Source organism: Toxorhynchites rutilus, chromosome 1, assembly GCF_029784135.1.
Source record: "Toxorhynchites rutilus septentrionalis strain SRP chromosome 1, ASM2978413v1, whole genome shotgun sequence".
Taxonomy (NCBI): Eukaryota; Metazoa; Arthropoda; class Insecta; order Diptera; family Culicidae; genus Toxorhynchites; species Toxorhynchites rutilus.
The window spans coordinates 50,443,520-50,468,041 of NC_073744.1; the positions used below are offsets into that span (position 1 = coordinate 50,443,520).

At 38.5% G+C, this 24,522-nt stretch overlaps 1 protein-coding gene across 2 annotated transcripts; it reads right to left on the bottom strand.

The window, feature by feature from the left end:
• Positions 1 to 1,283: 1,283 nt before the first annotated feature.
• LOC129775995 (4-hydroxybutyrate coenzyme A transferase) lies at positions 1,284 to 23,194 on the bottom strand. Of its 2 annotated transcripts, XM_055781348.1 has the most exons (5): positions 23,009 to 23,194; positions 22,657 to 22,940; positions 2,300 to 3,097; positions 1,969 to 2,235; positions 1,284 to 1,899 (listed from the first exon to the last, which is right to left on the bottom strand). In XM_055781348.1, the coding sequence occupies exons 2-5, from the start codon at positions 22,832 to 22,834 to the stop codon at positions 1,712 to 1,714; spliced, it is 1,431 nt and encodes a 476-aa protein (XP_055637323.1). In that variant the 5' UTR covers positions 22,835 to 22,940; positions 23,009 to 23,194; the 3' UTR covers positions 1,284 to 1,711. The 2 variants fall into 2 exon arrangements, with proteins under 2 accessions (XP_055637323.1, XP_055637314.1); XM_055781339.1 differs by having other exon boundaries at positions 22,657 to 23,194.
• Positions 23,195 to 24,522: the final 1,328 nt, after the last annotated feature.

Sequence of the window (24,522 nt, forward strand, 5' to 3'; positions counted from 1 at the left end):
GTTCGAATTGACATGCGAATACACTTGAACCACGCCACACGACGAGATGGAATCAGCTAGATTTGTCTCTTTTTCACTGGACGCATTTGAGGGTAAGTATCCGTTGATGTCCTCCTCGAAACACCATTGTAGACGAGGAAGATTATAATCCCCAATAAGCACAATAACGTCGTTGGGTGATGAACGATCCAAAAAATATTGAGCAATCACGGCGTGAGCTGAATATAGACCAACATCTGAGCTCGGAGGAATGTAGACAGCAGAGTTAAACAGCGAACGGCGAGGAAGTAAAATTTTAACATCAACCTGTTCCAGCTGATTGCAACCAACTATGGCCACCCCCGTGCAGTGTAGTGTCGGTTACACAGCAACAAGGACGCCACCTCCTCTCGAGTGGTTACTAGTAGCCTCGTTGCGATCACATCGGAATACAGTGTAGTCCGATGCAAGCTTTGTGTTACAGATATCGGATTTGAGTCACGTTTCGATAAACACGATTATATCGTAGTCACAGCACGATAGTTTCAGCTTCAGTTTTGTCGTTTTAGTGAGAAGGCCTCTGACGTTCTGGTAGTAGATAAATAAAGAACTGTGATCAGGTTGAGCCGATCCGTTGCTGACGCTGATTGTTGTCATGGTGCGTGGACAATCGAACCCGCCGGCGTGGCAGTTGGACATAACGCTAGAACCGGAAGATGGATCAGAAGTTGAATTCTCGAATACATGATCGTACTTGGCGGGAACAGCAGGGTGGAAAGGCTTTGCGTAGTCCGAATGATCCTGCTGTTTCATGATGTATGGAGAGGTTCGACATGTAATGGGTTAGAGGCAAAGAAGAGTTGTTGGTGCATCATGAAGTGCGAACCGAAGCAGAGTTGTCTCGTTTTCTTTTGTGTCGTGATTTGTAGCACGTAAAAGAAAAAAAAGGCCACTGGCCATATTTGAACGAACGAAAGCGAATTATTCAGTGAAAGGATCAATCGGCAAACACTGTTAGTGATATAATATAATTCTTCTTCTTCGATGGTACAACGCACCTAGAGGTAATTCGCCGTTTCAACATGCGTCATTTTTATTAGTACTTAGTTGAGATTTCTATGCCAAATAACACGCCTTAAATGTATTCTGAATGGTAAGCTCCAAAATACGCGTGACCACAGCGCAAGTCGGGGGAAATTTATTTCACGAAAAATTCCCCGACCAGAATAGGAAACAACAGCTGTCCCAAATGTCCGGCAAACGAGAGATAAGCGGCTTTCGAAAGTTCAAGACGACATTCAAACTTTATATTTCATTTTTTTACTTCCACTTTACGGGCCTACAACGGCAGTAATCAAGTACTGCTTCTAAAGATAGAATTTACTCGTTATGATTATTTCTTGGCCTTATAAATACCCAATGCACGTTTTGGAGATAGATGGTTGAATTGTGTTGCTTAGGTTGACTCTGATATATATCGTTTAAAAGAGTTCTACTCTCAATCTCTCCTTCATTGAGAACTACTAGCGGTGAAGCATCATCATTTGTGAATTATTTTACAGGTTATCGTAGTAATATTTCGAACGAACTGATAGACCTGAGCTAAGAAAAAAAAACAATTACATACTGCGTAAAAAATAAAACGAACAATTGATTTACTAAAATTATCCTACAAAAGTGTAAATTTTCGGGGTGTTTAAAAATATATGACAAAAATTCGTGCGCCTTCGATTTAGTTGGGGGTCGGCATCGCCTTAAGCCTTTCAAATGCAGCCTTCTCGAGCGCTTCGCGGTGATCTGGATGAGCGATTTGGATCAGCTCGTGGGCGCGTTGCCGCAGCGACTTGCCGAACAAGTTAGCGATACCATGCTCGGTTACGACGTAATGCACGTGTGCGCGCGAGGTAACGACCCCAGCACCTGTGTGGTTATTGTTAATATTGAGTTACATGTCATTCATGGGTGTGTATGTGTGAATGAAATCCTTACCTGTTTTGAGAGTAGGCACGATTTTACTCTGTCCCTTGTTGGTAACTGAAGGCAGGGCAATGATTGGCTTTCCCTTGCCATCGAAACCTTCCGCTGCACCACGAATAAAGTCTACCTGTCCACCGAATCCCGAGTACATACGTGTACCTATTGAATCTGCGCAAACCTGGCCGGTCAAATCCACCTCGATGGCCGAGTTGATGGCGGTCATTTTCGGATTCCGTGCGATGATGCCAACATTGTTAACATAGTTGATTTCCAACATTTCTGGTATAGAAATAGAAGTTTGTTAATATTGAATTCAACCCTTAGAAGACGATTCGAAGCCTACCAATAAAAGGGTTATTGTCGACGAAATCGTACAACTTCTTGGTACCGATCAAGAATGAACCTACAATGCGCCCACGGTGATAGACTTTCTTGTCGTTTGTGACACAACCTTTCTTCACCAAATCTACGATTCCTCCGGCGAACATTTCCGAGTGTATACCCAGATCCTTGTGGTTGTGTAAAGCGTTCAGCACTGCGTCCGGAATGTTGCCAATGCCCATCTGCAGTGTTGCGCCATCCTCGACCAGATTTTCCGCAATCAGTTTTCCGATTTTGTTCTCGACCTCACTTATCCCTTTGCCACCGTGCTCTGGGAGGGGGATATCTATGTTCACTGCGGCGTCAAAATGAGACTCGTGAATGATGGAATCTCCGAATGTACGCGGCATTTGTTTGTTGACCTGAGCGACGATGACCTTGGAGTTCTCGAGTGCAGCGCGTACACAGTCAACACTGGTTCCAAGCGTGGCATACCCGTGACTATCGGGAGGCGACACCGAGACGAACGCGACATCCGGCTGGATGAGTTTGCGGCGGAAGAGTAGAGGGATTTCGTGCAGAAATATCGGGACAGCATCGCCACGGCCATCGGCTACAGCCGCTCGCACGTTACCACCCATGAAGAGCGATTTCGACCGGAAGATATCCTTGCACTCGGGGGCACAGTACGAGGCGGGACCTTCGGTGTGCATGTGCACTACCGTGATATCTCGCAGGTTGTTTTCCTTGCCATGCTTGGTGAGTGCGTCTAGCAGGTGGATCGGGGTAGCGGCAGCTCCCTGGGCGAAGACGACATCACCTAGAAACGGAGAGAAATCAGAATATTATTTTTGGGTTTCTTGAAAGCATCTGTTAATTTATGGTGAACTCTTGTGTGTGTGTGTGTGTGATGCAATCAACAGATAACATTATTATTGAATCATCGACCGTTTATTATTTCGATATTTTGATAACAGATAACGAACATATGTGTAATATTTGTTGTTGCTTTGCAAAGCTTCCGTAAACAAATGGAATTATCAGCGCAATTGTTTTTCGTGTTATTCTAGGTCAACTGTTTACTCAATGCAACAGCACACGCGTGCGAAAGCGTGTTGGTTTTCGAAATTATACGACTTCAAGGGGCATTAACGACCAAGCTGTAAACATTATTTTTTATCAAAAGCCATTGGTGTAATTTTGATTATTGGCGTTACAGAAACCCAAATCTTCAAGAATTATCCGCTCTTCCGTTTTCCAGAAAATGACAAAAAATCGAAAAATCGCCAAACAAAAACATTGGCTAAAACCTACATTTTTGTTCAATCCAATTTTTTTTCCTACATCACAATGTGTAATTTTTTATCAAAATAATACTGTAGAAAAGTTTACATATTTTTGAATTTCATAAGTTTTGATTTTTTTATTCGGTTTTGTGAGGTTATGTATTTCCCGCACATGATTGCTTTAAACCGAATTTACCTATATATACAGCCATTTCGTGAAAATTGGTAGTTTTGTTCCTTATCGCAAAACATTAGACCTGCATTTTTTAATTTTTTTCAGTAGGGTGACCATTTCCATTTTAAGGTTGTCCGAAAAATCAACTTTTTCCTCTTTTTTCCAAAAATGACTTTTTTCAAAAATTCCCAACTTTTGAACTACTACACAGATTCAGATGATCGACATATCAAATTAAAGCCAATCACCTATAAGGCGTCGTGCACAAATTACGTAACGCTAAAAATCCGGATTTTGGACCCCCTCCCCCCCTACGTAACGCAATTTCCTATCTCTAATACACAGAAAGTAATAGCTGATTTACACATTGACCAGTAATTGGCGCCAGTTACTTGAACGTCAACGGCACGCCATATTTAGATCACCAGTTGACTGGTGCTGTGCGTTCATACACATTTTCAGCAACTGGGCAGCTTGGCTGTCACTTTATCCTCGATGACGAATGACCTTGTCGACGTCTGGTGGCGATAATCATTTTGGGAGGCAAATTAATCTTTATCGGTTTTGTAGGCCCGGAGGCAGTTTTAAATTGTCAAAATTTGAATGAAAAATTTTACTTCTTGTTAATTTACTAATTAAAACACGTCGTACTGAACCTTCATCAGCTGTTTTTATATAAATTTCCTGATATTTCCATGATTTCATTGTCTATTATCATTTTCGCTTCACAATTCGAACACATGAAGCACAATGCCGTCAACGCGAATGAAGATTCTTCCATGTATACGTTGAGGGAATTGAATTTGATGTTCCTTGTACCATCGAACCATCCAGTGTTGGCAAATGTACAAATTTATCCGGAAAGGTATATTTTTTCAGTTTTTTTTGTTTTGTTTTGTACGGTAAGAACACAGATTTTTCTCATAAAGCACCGATAGGAACTATTTTTAAACGGTTTTATTTAGCTTGCCCTGTAATTTGTATGTTTGTATGTTTGTACGTTTATATGTTTGTAACATGTTTGTCTGTAGCGCTTTACCACATGAATAGAAATTTGAGCCCCTTCCTGTTGACCGATTGATCTGAAATTTGGAACACACCTTTATCTCTGCAGTCATTATAAAACTGGGTATTTCATGATTTTAAAACTCCAAGATGGCTGCCGCTACAAAATGGCGGATTATATATTTTCCCAAACTCCTTCAAGGCTTGGCTAGTAGAACACAATTATTCATGAGGAATGCAAATCCAAAATTACATCTTTTAGCGGCGGCCAAATCAAATTTTCCATGAACATGGAATACGCAGTTTTATAATGACAGTAGAATTAAAAGTATGTTTCGATGTTTGTTGCTATTTTTAATGATCTACTGTGTTCTACCAGTCGAGCACCTTCATTTGATACCCATATTGATGGGCTTCGAAAAAACATTTCGCCATTTTATGATGGCGGTCATTTTGGATTTACATTTTTCATAATTTTCCATAAATTTCTGAAAATATGTAATCCGCCATTTTGTAGTGGCCGCCATTTTAGATTTGCATTTTTCATAAATAACAGTATTCTACTAGTCAAGCCCTTTCATTTGATACCCATATTAAAAGGGTTTCGAGAAAACATGTGAACGATCGTTTTGTGATGGCGGCTATTTTGGATTTGCATTTCTCTTGAATAACTGTGTTCTACTAGTCAAGCCCTTTCATTTGATACCCATATTGATAGGGTTTTGAGAAAATATGTGATCCGCCATTTTGTGGTGGCGGCCATTTTGGATTTGCATTTCTCATGAATAACTGTGTTCTACTAGTCAAGCCCTTTCATTTGATACCAATATTGACCGGGTTTTGAGAAAATATGTGAACCACCGTTTTGTGGAGGCGGCCATTTTGGATTTGCATTCCTCATGCATAACTGTGTTCTACTAGTCAAGCCCTTTGATTTGATACCCATGTTGATGGGGTTTTGAGAAAATATGTAATCCGCCATTTTGTAGCAGCCGCCATCTTGGATTTTTAAAATAATGAAATACCCAGTTTTATAATGACTGCAGAGATAAAGGTGTGTTCCAAATTTCAGACCAATCGGTCAATAGGAAGGGGGTTAAATTTCTTTTAATGTGGTAAAGCGCTACAAACAAACATGTTACAAACATACAAACATACAAATTACAGAGCAAGCCAAATAACACCGTTTAATAATTGTTTTCACCATAGCCGAAACATATTTTTCCCCTTCCAGTACAAATAAATATGTGGCAACACTGAAACTACCTGGCATTTCGATTTCACACAAATGTCTAATATGACGCACTGTTTGGAAGCAATTGTCATTTATCTATTGGCGCCAGTATCTAGAAAATTTTCTATTCGCTGGCGTGGCCAATTACTTGTGCGATACTTGCGCAAGTAACTGGAGCCGGATGTTTACATGGCTCTAATAACTAGACTCTAGTGATTGGATTCTTCTACTAGCGCGTTGACTGGCACCGTCTAAATCAGCCTTAACGCAACCTCGACCCCACTCCCCTCCCCCCCTTTTCGCGTTACGTAATTTGTGCACGACGCCTAACTGCAGAAAATTTGAATACTGCTCTCGTTATTATTGATTGTATTCGTTTTTTATTGTTTTCGTGGTCTCGGGACCAAAGGCGCTATATTTTCGTTTTTGAGTTATGATTTTCAAAGTTAACCGATGGTCCGAAAAATCATTTTTTCCCATTTTTCCACTACAAAAAATCATAACTTTGGATCTACTGGACCGATTCAGATGATCGACATATCAAAATAAAGCCAATGAGCTAGTCTTTTTTGACAAAAAAAACTACGCTCTGGATGAGAAAGGATGTTGTTTTCGCATTTATCGATTATATATATTTTTTTTATAGCTTACATCGTTTCGGGACCACGAGCGCCATATTTTTTTTAATATTTTTTTCCTGAAAGCTGAAATTTTTTCACATAATATATCCAAATACCAGAGAGGTTGTATTTTTCCTTTTTAAGTTATAATTTGTCAAAGTTAACATGTTTTCGGTATTCGTTCAATATTTCTATGCGAATACTGGATGTATGTGACTATAATCCAATATATTGGCAAGTGTGTTATTTTTTTGAAAAAAGCTAGGCTTTAATTTGATACGTCCATCATCTGAATCGGTCCAGTAGTTCAAAAGTAATAAATTTTTGAAAAAAAGTCATTTTTGGGAAAATAGGGAAAAATGATTTTTTGGACCATCGGTTAACTTTGAAAAATCATAACTCAAAAACGAAAAAAAACGCTTCCCTGGTTTCGAGATATGTTATTTGAAAAATCCTCAGCTTTCCAGGAAAAATATGAAAAAAGCGCCTTTGGTCCCGAGACCATGAAAACTAAAAAAAAAAATACAATAAATGATAACGAAAACATAATTCAAATTTTCTGCAACTGTAGTATTTTTCCAAGAAAGACTAATTGCAAGAAAGAGCTAATTGGCTTTAATTAAATATGTCGAACATCTGAATTGATCCAGTAGTTCAAAAGTTATGAATTTTTGAAAAAAGTCATTTTTGGCAAAAAAGCGAAAAAAATAATTTTTCGAACCCCCCTTAAATGGAAATGGTCACCTTAACAAAAAAATAAAAAAATACTGGTCTAACAATTTGCGTTAAAGAACAAAACTACCACTTTTGACGAAAATCTGAGAACCATTATATCGGTTTGGCATGAAATGGCTGTATATACAAATGGATTTCTGTCTGTCTGTCTGTCATTCTTCTTTCTGTCTGTCCTTCTGATTCTTATGGACTCGGAAACTACACCCATACCTCGCTTTACGGCCAAGATACGTTCCATGAAATTCGGCCGCAAAGCGAAAAGCCGTATAAGGAATCAATTATTCTAATACAAATTCAATCAGATCGGTTCAAATTTGTTAAATATGTAACATGGTTTATCATTCAAAATGCATTTTATCTTTTTAATTTTATTTAATTTGAATAAAAAATTGAATTAATTTAAATTTATTTCATTTAAATCAAGAACACATACATAACATAAACATAAAATACATACAACATACATACATAAAAACCAACAATAATCTATAAACAAAAATGAAACAACTTCATGTTACATAGAATATGTGTATGTATATTTACCTAATTTGTATGTTGCTTAAGTTATTGTCTCGTAAATATTTTCTCACTTCTGTACAGAAGTGATTTTTGAATCAATCATCATTTTTTTGTCGTTATAACGAAACATTTTAGGCCGTAAATCGAAAACGTGCCTGAATTGAAGAGGGGCGTTATAGCGAAATGCCGTATAAAGAGCGGCCGTATAGCGACGAATGGGTGTACTGAACCGTCATACGAATGAAACACAAATTTCTGCCTAACTCGAGAATTAATCAAGCAAATAGAACCAAATTTGGCATATGGAGGTTTGAGGGGCCAATAAACGTTTCTATGGTGGTTTGACCCTCCTCTCCCCTATCTAAAGGAGAGGGGGTCTGAATAACTCGAGAACTAATCAAGCAAATTGAATCTAACATAGCATATAGAGGTTTTAGGAATCGATAAACGTTTCTATGGTGGTTCGACACTCCTTTCCCCTCTCTAAAGGGGGGCTGCATACAGGGAGTAATAAACGGTTTTATGGTGGTTTGCTCTCTAAAGGGGAGGGGGAGCTGAATAACTCGAGAACTAATCAAGCAAATGGAATCAAAGTTGGTGGTGGTGATTTGATACTCCTCCCTCTCTAATTTGTTTCTGCATAACTTGAGGATCAATCAAGCAACGAATTGAAATGGGGCATGTGGAGGTTTTAGAGGGCACAAAATGCTTTTAAGGTGATTCGACACTCCTCCCCCTCTCTAAAGGAGGGGGTTTGCGCTAACGAAATTGGTCTTTGTTTGAAAGTGGAAAAGGATTTTAATGTGATAAAAAGCACTCCTATATCTTCTTCTATCTATATAAATAAAAATGGATCGCCGGATGTGTTGATAAGAGCAAAACTCGAGTAAGCAATTGTCCTATTTAGGGCTGTCTTTATTCTATCACATTTTCTGTATCAAACATTTATTCCATGTAATGGAGAAACATGTTATTTGCAAGTGGTTGAAAAATCTTGAACGAGAATTGTGTCTGAAAATAATCTGATATTATAATGACGAGTTTTGGTAGAAGTACTAGAAAATTTATATTAAAAGGAAATTGTAAAGGGTCAATTAGAAGATGAATCAATGGCCAAATTTCTGCGATTGGACCCATGATTGGACACGTATTTCTTTTCTTCACTTCACTCGAAAGACAAAATGTCCAATAGTTAAATGATTGCCACTTATTGGCCCAAAAACTTGTTTCAATGGCTTAAAAAATGCTTTGAAAACATGCAATTGAAGTCACCAAATCTGTATATTAGGTTTGAGAAAAACTAATCCGTTATTTTTGGGTGAAATTCAAAACTATTTTGAATATACTTTGGATTGTCCGATTTGAGTCAAATATGCACCGTAATAATGGAGAGTATTCTTTCCACAATGACCCTTCTCAGGGCTAGAGACGAATGAACGGCAAATGTTTAAAGTCTCTGTAAATCAAACAAGAAGAAAGGAAGGAGATTTTGTTGGATCGCTGGTTTGCGCACTTGCACTTGCTTCGGCTTTTCAAAGATTTCTCAAATTTTACATTCATTGAGAATTGATCTAATGAGTGGGAATCTATCGACCACAGATCACTGGGATGCAGGGCTACCATAATAAAATCTGTGTTTTTGGTCTCAAAAAAACTTTTAATCTTAGTTTTTCTCAGAAAATCCGTATTTAAATCTGTAGAAGTAATTTATAAGTCCAATTTTGAAACATAATCTTTGGTTCAGTATCATTGATTGGCATAGTTATTATGAATTCGACGAGTATCCACCACATAGAGCCAGAACTGTAGTGAAAATACAATGTGTCATTGAAGTGTGATGAAAGTTTACACTGTTTATTTATTTATTTATTATTGGTAAATCAACGACACTTTACTGTCCTAATGATATCCATGAAAATTTCTTATCATACCAATGAAATTTCGCCGAACCGCACTTCGTGAAATATGGTAGTCGAAACCCGAAGCTACTTTGTTGAACAGCCGCTGCTGGGCTTGAACGGCTGAGTTGCATCCATAGCTACTAAAATATTCGAAGAAAGACGTAGTTTCGTAGAGTTCGAGATTGAACGTTAAAATTGATGTTTTCGAGGATCACTGGGCATTCTGTCCTAGCCATCTAGACGTCATCAATAAGGCGCGGTTTAGATCTCTCCGTACATATGCGTTTCTAGACTTATTAGTTGGCAACTTGGCAGCTGATGAGGGTTGATCCACGGTAGACGCCGTAAAGCGAACCGAATAAACCGTTTCTGCACGGCTTCAATCCTGTTGACTCCATTGAGGTATTATGGATTCCAAATCTATGAGCAATATTCCAGCGTAGAGCGAACTAAAGCACTGAATAGAGATCTCAAGCAATAGACATCGGTGAAATCTCACGCAATTCGCATAATGAACCCAAGGCTGCGGGAGGCTTTACCTACGACGTAATTGACATGTGCTTTGAAGTTGAGTTTGGTGTCCAAATAAACGCCCAGATCCTTCACACATTCGACTTTGGCTAGTGGAACACCATCAAGATGATAGCCGAAATGAATTGGATCTTCTTGAGAAAGTGATCGTTGAGCATTTATTCGGATTCAGTGTCATACGATTGTTCACACACCACATCTGGAAAATTTCCAATTGCCGTTGGAGAAATAATGCGTCAACCTCAGACTTAACGTGGAAAAACAGCTTCAAATCATCTGCGAAGGAAAGCCGAGGGCCCTCCAATACTAGATTCACATCATTGAAGTAGATCAAAAAAATCAAGGGACCGAGATGACTTCCTTGAGGTATTCCTGATGTAGCCGAAAATTCAACAGAGAGGCCATCGCCAATTTTCGCCGTGTGATAGCGTCCGGTCAAATAGGATTTCAACCAATGCAAGAGATTTCCGCTGAAACCAAGCTTGTCTAACTTTTGCACTGCAATATCGTGGTTGATTTTGTCGAAAGCGGCTGACAGGTCGGTGTAGATAGCATCCGTTTGGTTCATACCATTGGACATTCCATCGAATATGTACGTTGTGAAAGAGAGAAGATTCGTTGTGGTAGAACGCTTAGCTGTTACTAAGGCATGTTTTTTACATTGTGCTATGTAAGTGGCTTTGTTATAACAACTACAATAACATAATAAGGCAGCAATTCAAAAATAAGAGTCAACGCTCAACGCTCATAAAGTTGCTTTGAACCCATATGCCTAGGATACGGACATAGATAGGATAGAATTTCATCATTTTAAATAAAAAAAAATATAAATCACAATAAAAACATATCCGATTATGTTTTTATTGTGATTTATATTTTTTTTCTATGTAACACTCCCAGTCCAGTAACTTCTGTTTCTACAGCTTCATAACCGACGTAAGTGCTTGTGGCTTCATCAGATGCTGTTGAAAATTTCCAAAATTTTACGGTCGTAGTTGAACCTTTTTAGGTTGCGTTTAAATACGGATTCCAGTAAATAAAATTAGACACATTATGGGTATCATTAGCCATCAACATTATTTTCAATGACTTGAGCTCCAATATTTGCTGAGTTGAGTTAATCTTAATTGTTTACTTCGGGCGCTAAGGGCCTTAAAATAACTATAAACGTAAAGACCGCAATGCGTTTCCCTAACACGGACTGGGCAGTTTTTTTTCTATTTTCAAACCATTCTAACATAAAACTGTTGGAAATTTAGCAATTTATATTGCAATATATTGTTAGGAGGTACCCAAAACGATCGGTGTAAAAATATCACGAATCCCTCATGAAATTTCAGAGAAAAAATTGGATAATTTTCGTGACCGATATCTATTTTTTTTAATTTGTACTCACTAAATGTTTCCGAACACGTAATCCTATGTGTTTTCAATTTTTAAAACAAGACCTTTCAAAGAAAAATATAACATGAGCGCATTTTTGATTTGAATTCAAATTCACTGTGTTTTAGAAAGAAAAGAAAAAAACAGTGTTACTTATTTGTTGTAACGCTAGTAGATGACAGAAATTGTTGCATATTTCCGCCTCAGATCGAACATGAGAAAGCAGGGCATCACGTTAAATATGAATGCCAAAATGACTCTCTTTCAGACTAATTCAAACGCTATATAAATATTATTGACATCAAGACATAACTAATATTGGAACGTTATTTCAAAAAATCGGTAGATTCTGTATGAAACTCAAAAAATCTGTAATCTGTCGTACACAAATTATGTAACGCGTGAAGGGGGAGAGGAAGTTTGCGATGTTGCCTTACTTACTGTGTATTAGAGATAGGAAATTGTGTTACGTAGAAGGGGGGAGGGGTCCAAAATAAAAAAAAAAATGTGCGCAAAATCAAAAAAAAATTTGTTTTCGAAATAAAAAAAATATTTGTGCACAAAATAAAAACAATAAGTTGTGCACGACGCCTAAGAGTATTCCTATTCTATCGATAACGTGTCGCCTTTTTTTTCGGCGTGAGAATATTCCTATTGTTCGACTGTTCAGGCATCAATTGTTGTGATATGGACAGTACCAATTACCAACGCAGCAGACCGAAAATGTGAGCGATAAGGGACTGAGATTACCGTCACATGATGATTGTTGCGTGGACGTAGTGTAAAGAATAACACAACACGATGTTCAGTGGAGGGCCCTGAGTTATGAGCTTACGATCGTTCGCTTAGTAGTGAACACGCAACCAATTAGGCTACAAAGACCCCCTCTCTTCAAATTCCTTGTAGTTATCAAATTTTTCTGAAGATTTTGATCCCCCAGGAAAGTATCATCTTTCTTTATGCTTTCTTCATTTGCACTTGTGGGCTTGATATGGATATTTCCCACGAAGAGTGAATCATCGAAACCCTAGCAGGGAGTTTTCTGTTTCTTTTTCCCCGTAGGGCTCCGTCATGGGATTGGATTGTTCTATCATTTTGGTGTCAGTTTATTGTACCGAAAGCACTCTTCTTCCGCTGTCGGGACATTCTTATCTGAATCTCAATTACCGATCAATCGAAATCGGTTATCTGCATCTCCTGGTGATTGAAGATCGCTGACAGAACGGTGTGCTTCGAATTGGTCATCGGATAGCTTATAGAGCTGGAATACTCCGCGATGTCTATTCACGAAGGCAGCATTGGTTGAAAATCTGCTTCAATCTCGATGCATCAAAGATAATGGTATAGATCGTTGAAAGGCGTGATCTGGCATCCATATTTTTATTTTCAGTTTCGTCACAGTCTCATTCAAACCAAAATCGTGTGAATGTTCGGGAGAGACACTGTTGATGTATCGCTCGGAGAACCTCATCTTTTTCAAGAGTAATCTCAGGACCACCTAGTGCTGTGACGCAAAAATGTCAGATATCTTTTTTTGATTCTTCATCGAGATAACTTATTGTTACCGACATCTTGAACGACCTGTGGAGTACACACGAATTTCCCGAGGGTTGGAGACACAGCCTAGTAATACTCATACCTAAGATTTCAGATTGACTTTTGTACTCGCTTGCCTTTGTGCAGATCGGAATGTTTTCCTAACAAGTACTTCTAAATTGAGGAACTAGGGAAAATCATCATTTCAGATACTAGAGACGAATGAATTTTCTAGTTTAAAGCCTCTAGAGTATAAAAAGTAGAAGTTGAAGTTGTTGATTCATGTATGCTGGGCGTACTTCTGTACACGCACTTTTTTTTGCAATCCGGTGTTTTTCTAACACGGACACAAAAGCGGATAGGAACATAACGCTTTGGCTCGATTGTTCAAGACCGCATTGGAAGATATGTCTTCATATCATCTTCTTACTGAATTTCTACGCATACCGTTTGATGATTAGGCAAAGTTCTGATAAGCATTTGCTGCGATAATGTCGATTGAATCAACAATGTGCGTTAGACGTGCATGTCAAAATCGAAATTGAGTGTCTGAAGTTCATCAAATCAAGCGAGTCCGCGGTTCGAGAAGAACGTACACATGAGAGATGCAATTATTTTAGAGGGAAATGTTAAATAAAATGCTCGTTTGACAATTCTTCCGTTCACATATTTTGGTAGTCCCAAGCATCATACCAAACGTAAAAGGACGGTCATAAAATTCACTTGGAACTCTTTACTTACAAAACAAATATGTTGAATTCTTTTGAATTCGAAAATTGTTTCATTCAATCAACAATTTAATCCATACAAACAAATGATTATTAAACCAACGGTAATCCCACGTCAACCTTGCGGTTATATCATAGATATAGCCCACCCATTTTTTTATCACGATTGTTAGCGTTTTTTTTATCTAATTGTGTAGAGTCAATACATCGTCGTGTGTCGAGGAACATTTTTGCTCAAACTTTGCTATCACGTCATGCTCCGCGCCGAATAAAGTGGAATTCTAACATCAAACCAATTAACTGGTTTTATCCTCACAATTTGAGTTCTGAATCGAATAATACGAGTTGAAGGCTATGTCTAAGTTGCAGCCGACTAAACATTGAATGAACGCATTTTGTCCGATACATTCGATTCGTTATTGTACATGTCAAGCAATTATTTATAACAACTAGGAGGATCATTGAGGTTAGTTAGCCACGATCATCATGCAAATGCAACTTAGTGTCGATAGGTTCAAACACAACCGGCCATAAGTCGTCTTACGTTTAATTTATAATCAGGAAATTCTCTCCCCATGGCCCTGCGTGACATCTGGTTAAATGAGCCAGGATCACGTGCGACATTGGCCTTTGCTCTGAGCTTTACGTTGGCTGTTGTATTCAGCGCTGCAGTTGAAGTTTATATTTGTTTACTAGTTGACCCGGCAAACGTTGTCCTGCCATATAAATTAATTCTAGTAAATATTTTGGGTGTTAAATAAAATAGAACTGATCTATTGCAAGTGTATTTGAATGTTTTAACAATCTATACAAATGAGACACAAATTTCTTTATAACTTTTTTGTAGATCTGTTTTTTTCAGTGTACATCGTGTACAATTTCATAAACATGTCAACATTTGGATCGCTTCATTAACCCTCCTGTACTCGCGTCCAAAATCATAACACGTATACTAGCGCACGGCGTCACAGACCGAAAATTAAACTTCTGTGTAATGTTGCCATTGTGTATTTTTCAGGCTTTATAGGCATTTAATTGAAGAAGAGGGTATGATTGGATGAAAAAACTCCAAAAATATGTTTTTTTCGTCTTCATTATGTTTTTATAGTCATCTAATTCAGCCTCATCAAAACAGAGTAATTTTTGATACTCCAACACAAATAACGAAATTCGAAGTTTCCACTGTTATTAATTAAAAGTAAGCAACTAAATATAATTCATGGAAGTATAAAGAGCTATAAAATAACATAAAAACGTATTCATTGATTGTGGTTTCATTGGAGTAAGAATCGGAACATAGCATGACTGCATGCTCGAAGCAAACATATTTTTTACATTTCATGCAGTTGTTGCGTGTTTTTTGTTTTTTTTTATCAAAGAGAAGAATGTATAACGTATTCTAGATAATTACCAGATGATCTTTTTTTATCAAAGAGAAGAATGTATAACGTATTCTAGATAATTACCAGATGATAAAAGTTCTGGAATATAGAGTTTGCATAGTTCTAATATTCTTTGTCTCTGTATTTTTGTTAAACTAAGAATTAATGTTTTTTAGATGGGGCATAAACAGATTTTATAAAAGGATTTCTAGGAACTTCCTTTTTTTTCTTGTTTTCTTGTGGATGTCCATCATAAAAAAAATATCCCCGAAACTGTAACTGTTAAAAATTACCATAAGCCACCGATTAGTTTATAGTTTACTGTTTACAATTCTTCCACAAGTGAAATTCTTTCACAAGTGTGTATATGTATGACCATTATATTTAGCGAATAACTATACGAAGGCCAAACATTCATATTTTGCTTTTGAACGTTTGAATCTAACGACGAAAAGTTATTATATGGATCCGTTATATCCAGTTACAAAAGGGACTAAAATCAAATAAGAATAGTCTGGTAATGATCTTATGCATTATATTCAATTAATATTCCACGTCGCTAACTTTACTTTATACATTTCATTCAACAATATTCTAGAATATGAAAAATGGCACTTGTCCAAAAAAGTTACTCCTATACTCGCGTCAGTGTGTCAGACCGAAAGTGTTAAAAAAGTGGCACACGTCCCCTTTGTACCAACACATGCAATACGCTAAACGATGACGAACGACGAATAACGAAGCTAGAGAGAATCGCAAAGTCGATGTGTTGATATTTTCTGAGAAATGAACCCTGCATCTGAGAATCTGCAGCATATACTTATTGGATGTCGATTAATACATTTCAGCAAACTTCGTTGTTGCTTTCTTTTGCATAACATCGCGAGTACAAAACAACCGAATTATTTGCACAGTAAACTTCAAATTATGAGGAGCAATCGTTACAAAAAATACATATTACCGCGGTATCGTACAACCAAGTACGGGAACTCATTTTTTGTTCGAGGTGTCGTACATTGGAATTCATTACCTGTATATCTTTCTAATCCAAAATCATTCTTAGCTTTCTAACGAGCATGTAAAGAGTATTTCAGTTAAGTTAGTATATTTGTGTATTGTAAAGAGCATTTTTTGATAAGAAATTTTTAATATTTTGTGTAACTTAAAACTCGTAAATTCAAATTGATAAGTGGCACTTTCTACTAGGAACAACTCAATGTAACATAAAAAAGACTTGGTCTTATGTTGCAAAATAAGAATAAATATGAAAACCAGGTAACCTTCGATATAACGTACATTTCACTTTCAAAATTGTACGTTGTATCGAATTGTACGTTATATCGAAGCATAATAAAGTACTGACAAACGTAGTCTATAATACATTATTGTTTTGCTGTTTTAGTAAAGTTAATGAATAACTTCAATCAGAAGACGAAGCCAGTCTTTCTCATGATGTTTTCCTTCGTACTGTTGATTAAAGATCGATTCATTTAGAATCCGGAATCTCAAAACCAGCTGTATTTCGGGATTAATTGAAGGTACAAAACTTGTTTTAGCATCACAATACTGGTAATTCATTGTTCTATCAGAAAAAATATTGAAAAAAATTTTCCTTTACACTTTGCAAATGTGTACGTTATATCGAGGGTACGTTATAACGAGGGTACGTTATATCGAAGTTTCCTTGTATATATGAAAAAAATTATTGAATTCTCGGTCTGACAGACCAATGCGCGAGTATAGGAGTGTTAAGCTTGCTGACAGAGTCAGTCTGGTTCTTCTACGATTTACTTTGGTATAAATGCTAACAGGATAAGAACCAATGGCTCATACGATCATTGAACTAAATGGTCAAATCAGATCTAGCTGAAAGCTCGTAGGAATCGTTTTCGACTCTGGTTGACTTTTGAAAGATCGTTGTCAGCTGGGTTTTGAGCAAATCACAGTTGTTGATTTTCTAATAATGCTTTTTTCAATTAACTTATTCAATCAAATGATTCCATGACGGCCCGAGATGTTAATTCACTGTTATTAATTATGGGAGATTGAAAAACGGGTTAAAGAAAAATGGAAAAACTAACGGAACTTTTTATTAACACGTCTGGCTTTTATAATGGTTGTTAAGCAAGTGAAGAAAATTCTGTAACAAACTAAAAATGTTGCTATGGTTCGCAACAAATCAGAACTACTTCGATTGGATTGAATTGGCTATGGCATTGTACATCTTAATATCCCCGCTCAATTCCGGAGACCATCAATCCAAGACCTGCTCGATGTCGCTGAAATGCGCCTGCTGGCAATCCTTTGGTCATGATGTCAGCTAGTTGCTCATTCGTTGATTTGTAGCGCACAACGACTCGTCCTCGCTGTATCATTTCTCGCACGAAACGATACTTCACATCAACGTGCTTCATACGACCGGTGTCTCTTTCGTCCTCTACAACCCTGATGGTTGACTGATTGTCTTCGAAATAAATTACAGGTCCATCCAGATTCCTACCTATGTCCCGTAACAATCGCTCCATCCAAATACCATGGCATACAGCAACATTAAGAGCTATTAACTCCGCTTCGGTCGATGATAGGGAGACAGTCGGTTGTTTCCTAGTCACCCATCCTACCGTGCAGCCATATACACGGAAAACATATCCGGTGAGTGATCGTCTATCCACCGGATCATTTGCCCAATCTGCATCACAAAATGCTTCCATGATTGGTGCCTCGCTGTTTCCTTTAAAGAACAGCCCAAAATCTAATGTGCCACGGATGTAACGCAGTAAACGCTTCAGGTGCACCCAATGCTCATCCGTCGGACAATTTTGAAATTGGCTGAAATAGTTAACCGCCACACATAAATCGGGTCGCGACGTCAATGTCACATACATTAAGCAACCAATCAGCTCACGATAAGGCTTATTTGTCCGATGGCTTTCATCTCCTTTCAGCAGTCGTAAACGACACTCAATCGGGGTGGAAATAGGTTTGCTTTCATGCATGTTGAATCGCCGCAACAAACCTTCCAGGAAAATACGCTGGCTGATCCGCAAAAATCTATTCTCGATGTTTCTTTCTATTTTCATGCCCAGGAAACTCTTAACTTCGCCGATGTCCGTCATCTCGAACTCGCAAGCTAAAGATCGTTTCACCTCTTCAATTTCCTTCAGCTGCGGACCGATGATTAACATGTCATCCACATAGAGCAACAGGAAAACTAAATTAGCTCCAGTTCTTTTCACGTACAGACACTGATCACTTAAACCTCTCTTGAACCCAAGCTTCTCCACAAATACATGAAATCGTTCGTTCCATGCCCTGGACGCCTGCTTGAGGCCATACAACGAGCGATTCAGACGACATACTAAGCCTGTTTCTTGTTCGAAACCTTCTGGCTGAACCATGTATATTTCCTCTGATATTTTTCCATTCAAAAACGCAGTTTTTACGTCCATTTGATGGATTCTCATCTTTTCATGGTTAGCAACAGCTAGAACCGTACGGAGTGTATCTAACTTTGCAACTGGAGCATAGGTTTCCGAATAATCAAACCCATATCTTTGTGTGAATCCTCGCGCTACGAGCCTGGCCTTGTAGCGATCTTCTCCACCGTCTTCACACCGTTTCAGCTTAAACACCCATTTACAAGTTATCGGGATACGACCTGACGGGATCTTGGTCAAAGACCATGTATTGTTTCTCTTCAGTGCTTTCATTTCCTCGTTCATGGCTGCTTTCCACTTCGGCCAATCAGCTCGCTTCTTCACCTCAGACAACGAACTCGGGAAATTTTCCACGAAATTAATTGCACTCAGAGCGAATCCACTATAGTCCATTTCGTAATCATGTTGCCACATCGGAGGTTGACATTTCCGTTGCAATCGTGATGTACTCCTGGATGTACCCTCTCTACATCGCGAACGCTGCATGTCCCGCAATGCATCTTCTTGATTCGTGTCAGATTCGTGTTCACATATGGTCTCATCAGCACAGCTATCGAAATGCTCTTCATCAGCAGTCTCTTCAACCGCTATCACGCTCTCCATATCACTTTCAGCATCAGAATCTTCCTCGAATCTTTTCATGCGCACGATATCTTGACTGATAACATTTTCTGGAACTGCAGGAACTCTATCTTCGATGAAAATCACGTCTCGCACAACTACAATTGATTTCTGCTGCGGATCCCACACCCTGTAGCCATTGTGAGCGTAACCGATGAACACTCCTCGCCATGATTTCGAATCCAGCTTCTTACGATGTTCCTTTGGAATATGCACATACACTTCCACACCAAACACCCGTAGCTTTTGCACATCAGGCTTGCGACCTTCCCATAGTTCGAATGGAGTTTTCTTGATTTCGAGAGCACTCGCTGGACTACGATTCGAAAGAAATGCTGCAGTTTGGATCGCCGGACCCCAAAACTTTTTGTCAACTCCAGAGTCTTCTAGCATAGAACGCGCCTTCTCCACTAGTGTTCTATTCATGCGTTCACTCACGCCATTCTGTTCCGGGGTATAAGGAACGGTCCACTCGATTTGTATTCCTTTACTGTGACAAAATTCTTGGAACGCACCAGCTCTATATTCTCCGCCGTTATCACAGCGGAAACGCGATATCTTGCAACCAAACTTCGCCGATACAAGGGCCTCGAACTCCTTGAATTTACTGGTGACTTGATCTTTAGAATTCAACAAGTAGATTACCGTGAATCGACTCCAATCATCGATGAACGTGACAAAATATCTTTCGTTGCTTATTCCCACAGGCGATACCGGCCCACACACGTCTGAGTGGATTATTTCCAACACTCGCGTTGACCGTCTATTCTCGCGTGTTGTAAATGGCATTCGAGTCTGCTTTCCAGCGATGCACGACTCACAAACGATTTCGTCACCAGGACGACCTATAAGCTTCGTATTGAGACCGACAATCATTTCGTTACGCACTAAAATTTCCAAATTCTTCGCACTTAAATGGCCATACCGACGATGCCATAGTTCGAGTTCTTTTGGTACACGACCACACGAATAGAACGACGATTTATTTTCGAATTTTTCTTCTGTATAAAGATTCAGATTGTACAGTTTTCCGCGTCGTTCACCAATAGCGACAGCACCCGATTCACGTTCGATGCTAACTGTACCATTTACGAACACTATCTTCAGTCCATTCATCTCGATTTTCCGTACCGACAGCAAATTAACACATGCTTCCGGAATATACAGAACGTCTTTCAGTACTATAGAAATCGATTCACCATTCACTACAGAACGCAGGCGAATCACGCCACGATGCTTCGCGATGATCGATTGTCCTTGCTTTGCAACTGCGATTTCAATGGGCTTCTGCATCGGGATCAATTCCTCGAATAAACCACGGTCATTCGCAATATGTTCCGACGATCCTGAATCGATTATCCAATTCACTTCCTGTTTCTTCGGAATTTTCTCAGCAACAACAAAACACACCGCCTTTTCATCAGATCCGTAATATGCGTTTGGTTTCCTCGATTCATTTCCATTTTTCTTCTCGGAACAATCTGCAACTCTGTGGCCTTCCTTTCCACAGCCGAAACACTTGATTTTGTTCTTCTTCTGCTGCCTTTGCGGCTTCCGAACTCGCGACCCAGAAAAAGCTGCTGAATCCGTATTCGCCTTGATGTTTTCGACATCCGCACTCCTCTTCTTTGTCTCCTCATCGAGTAAACGACACTTGACAAATTCGAGCGTTAACGTCTCCTCCGGCATCGTCTCGATGGCAGTCACAACCGTTGCATATGACGGCCCCAAAGTCAACAATAAATGGCACACGATATCGAGTTCATCAATGCCAGCGCCTGTGGCTTTGTACTCACGTACTATCCGATCGAATTTGAGAAAATGCTCTTGTAGACTAGCACCGTCCTGCCGAAGAGTGATCAGTTTCTTCTTCAAATGCAGCCGACTCGCTATGCTTCGTCTCTCAAAAATTCGTTGAAGTGCTTGCCAAATCGCTTTCGAGGTCAACTTGTCTTGGATATATTCCAATTGACTATCGTGAATACGGGAGATCAACAACGATCGACATCTTTTATCCCTCTTCTGTCTCTTCTCCAAAGCCTTCGTCTTGAAATTTCGTTCCTCAGCCGTGTCTTCCTGATTAATTTTCAGCTCTTCTACTTCCGCTACTTCCTGCTGGATGCATTCCATCAGCTCATGCTCATCAAGTAGAGCCAACATCCGGAACTTCCACGACGGATAGTTAGAACCATCAAAAAGTGGCACACGGACAAAATCGCCTTCTTTTTCCATTTTCATCCAATAAAAACTTATTCTCGACACTCGCGAATAACTGGGCCCATAACCTTATGGGAGATTGAAAAACGGGTTAAAGAAAAATGGAAAAACTAACGGAACTTTTTATTAACACGTCTGGCTTTTATAATGGTTGTTAAGCAAGTGAAGAAAATTCTGTAACAAACTAAAAATGTTGCTATGGTTCGCAACAAATCAGAACTACTTCGATTGGATTGAATTGGCTATGGCATTGTACATCTTAATAATTAACACGTTGACTGCCACGTCAGTCACTGGTGACTGACACCGAGTTTTCGCCACTACGATAAGGAACGATGGCCCTAATACGTTTGAAAAATTCCAAAGAGTCGCTATAAAACCGTGGCACTTAACGTGTTAAACGATTGAAATTGGACAAATTCGGTTTCCACTTCAAAATCAGGATCATTATATATTATATTTTAAACACTCGTGCTCTCAGTTAGCATGTAGAATACGATTACGCAAATTAATTAACACTACACTCGTGTGTAATTGGCATTCATTCACATCCCTCTGAGAAAAAATCAGAGTTGAAAATGAAAATCAAGTTCAAAACCACAATGAAAGAGTTTTCTGTATTCTGTTTGAATTCACTTCCAAGGTTGATTCACGCAATTTTCAAAGTTACCGAGCTCAACGTGAAATTGTAAATTTTGCGCGTTATCTTAGAAGGTAGTCTCATATCTATTATAGGCATACAAGTTTCTTCCTCACGTGACGCATCCTACTATTTATCAACATTCTCCAGTTGAACTTTGAATGACAGATATGCGCTCTGTTCTGAAAAATGGACCTTTGAACTCAACTGATAATTGAAGCAAACCAGAAAAAGTAGAACCAAAGTTCAATGTAATTCCTTTTTCTATGGTTCGGTGAACATAAACTACGCCTGGAGTGAACTGGTATTGAAACTAAGCCAGCAATTTAAGATTATAAAACTGATTGCGTAACTATTTGATGATCCTCCTTTGTATTCTTGCCTTTACTTGTTATGTAGCTTCCATCGAACAGAGCAGTCACTACTAACCTGATTTCACTACCTTGACCGCCTCTTCCGCGGTGGTATAGTTCGGCTTCCGCTCCAGTGGCTGAGAAATTTGATTCGAGTAGGTATAGAAGGAATTGGTCGCTGAAGAGTTGGCCAGGCCGATTGCAGCGGGTTTCCCGAACCGTGGAGTAATTCTAAGTGCCAACGAGCTCATCATCCTTGCGGTTTTCTATATTTTTTTCCTTATATAGTATTTGTTGAATAATAGGCGGAATCGTAGCTTGATTGAGCCTGATCCAATCAGTAGATGAGTTTCAACACGACTGGAGACAGAGATTTTGTTTTATTATTTATTGTCACTGCTGGAACGTTTGCGAGGAATGAATCGTACCGCGAGCTGCCCGAAAACCGTTCCCCCTACTAGTCCAGTCTTGAAGTTTTTTGTACAGGAAAACGAGCAATTTAGAAATTACAAACACACACGCACTAATTTCGCAGAATGATAGCAGACGCGAAAATAATTTCGTCGTAAAGACGTTAGAGCCGAATGAAATGCTAAAGTAGACTGAGCGCTGATGATGACATGAACGGCAGACGCGACAATAAACGGATGCGATACCTGCCAAAGTAAGCTGTGACGTATGCACGTGAATTGGGTTTGTGTATTGGATGTGAGCTTGAGATGTATATTGAAGGAAGTTTTGTAGAATGCTAGATGGCGTTTCAGAAAGCGCGGTGTGTTTACCGAACGGAAAATGAAATAAAAATATGCATTCGAGAAAAAAATATCACACATCACACAATACATCATTTTAAAGATTCAAGTTTCGGAATATTTTATGTAGATACTTTAATTTTTATGAGTGTATGGAAAAAAAACAAAAAGAAATCTATGTTTTCCCTATATTTTTGTCCACTACACAAATATTCTGTGGACTAACACATTTTTGCTTACCAACTCAATAGCAAATCCAATTAACCTTATCAACCTTCCTTCCTTCTTTGTTTTTAAGAGGTTTTAAACTTTGCAGTTCATTCGCCTCTAAAAATTATCAACCAGTTTTCATTTTCAAATTGTTAGCCGAAACTGTTCGGAAAATAAATTACATAACTCTCAAAATGCTGTTTTTGGATCCTCTTACTCCATATGTAACGATAAGTAACGCAAGACATATCTCCCTCCCTCTTATTATACATTATTTGGCCACAAAGTCGTTCGGTAAAGATTCATATTTTTTTAGTTTTGTTAATTATTTATTATTATTTCATTTATTAAGTAATGGAAATATCAACGGAAAATCCGTAAAATTCAGCTAACAATTCTCCTGCATATTCAAAAATTTTTCGTTTACAGTTCCGGCTCCCTTAGCTGAGTTTTTCATGCAAGAGAGATCCGTAATGACCATCCGACGTTCAAACCGGTTCAAAGCACTGCGGCCTGAAGCATTTCTTGCAACGAATATTGCATCAAGATTCAATTGATTAAAATCTAAGTGGTGCGGACTCAATTCACTTCATTTTCAAGCAAATTCATGCATTTTGTCAAGCGATTTCTTGCAATAAATTCTCACACCGCCAGAGATGCCAGATTTACAGATATGTTTGTAAATTCACAGGCATATCTGTAAAATACTTCTTATTTTGGTTGCAGACTATTTGGATATAACAATATTTCACAGATTTATGAAAAATGAGAGGCTCTATTCATCACATCAAAGATATTTGACTCGCCGTATAAATAATTAAATTTTAAATAATATTAAATTCGAGTTCAATATTATTAAAAAAAAACTAGCTCAATGGCTTCATTTAGATATGTCGATAATCTAAACCGGTTCAGTGGTTCTGAAGTTATGATTTTTTTTTAAAAGTCAGTTTTGGGAAAATAAATATTTTTCGGACCAC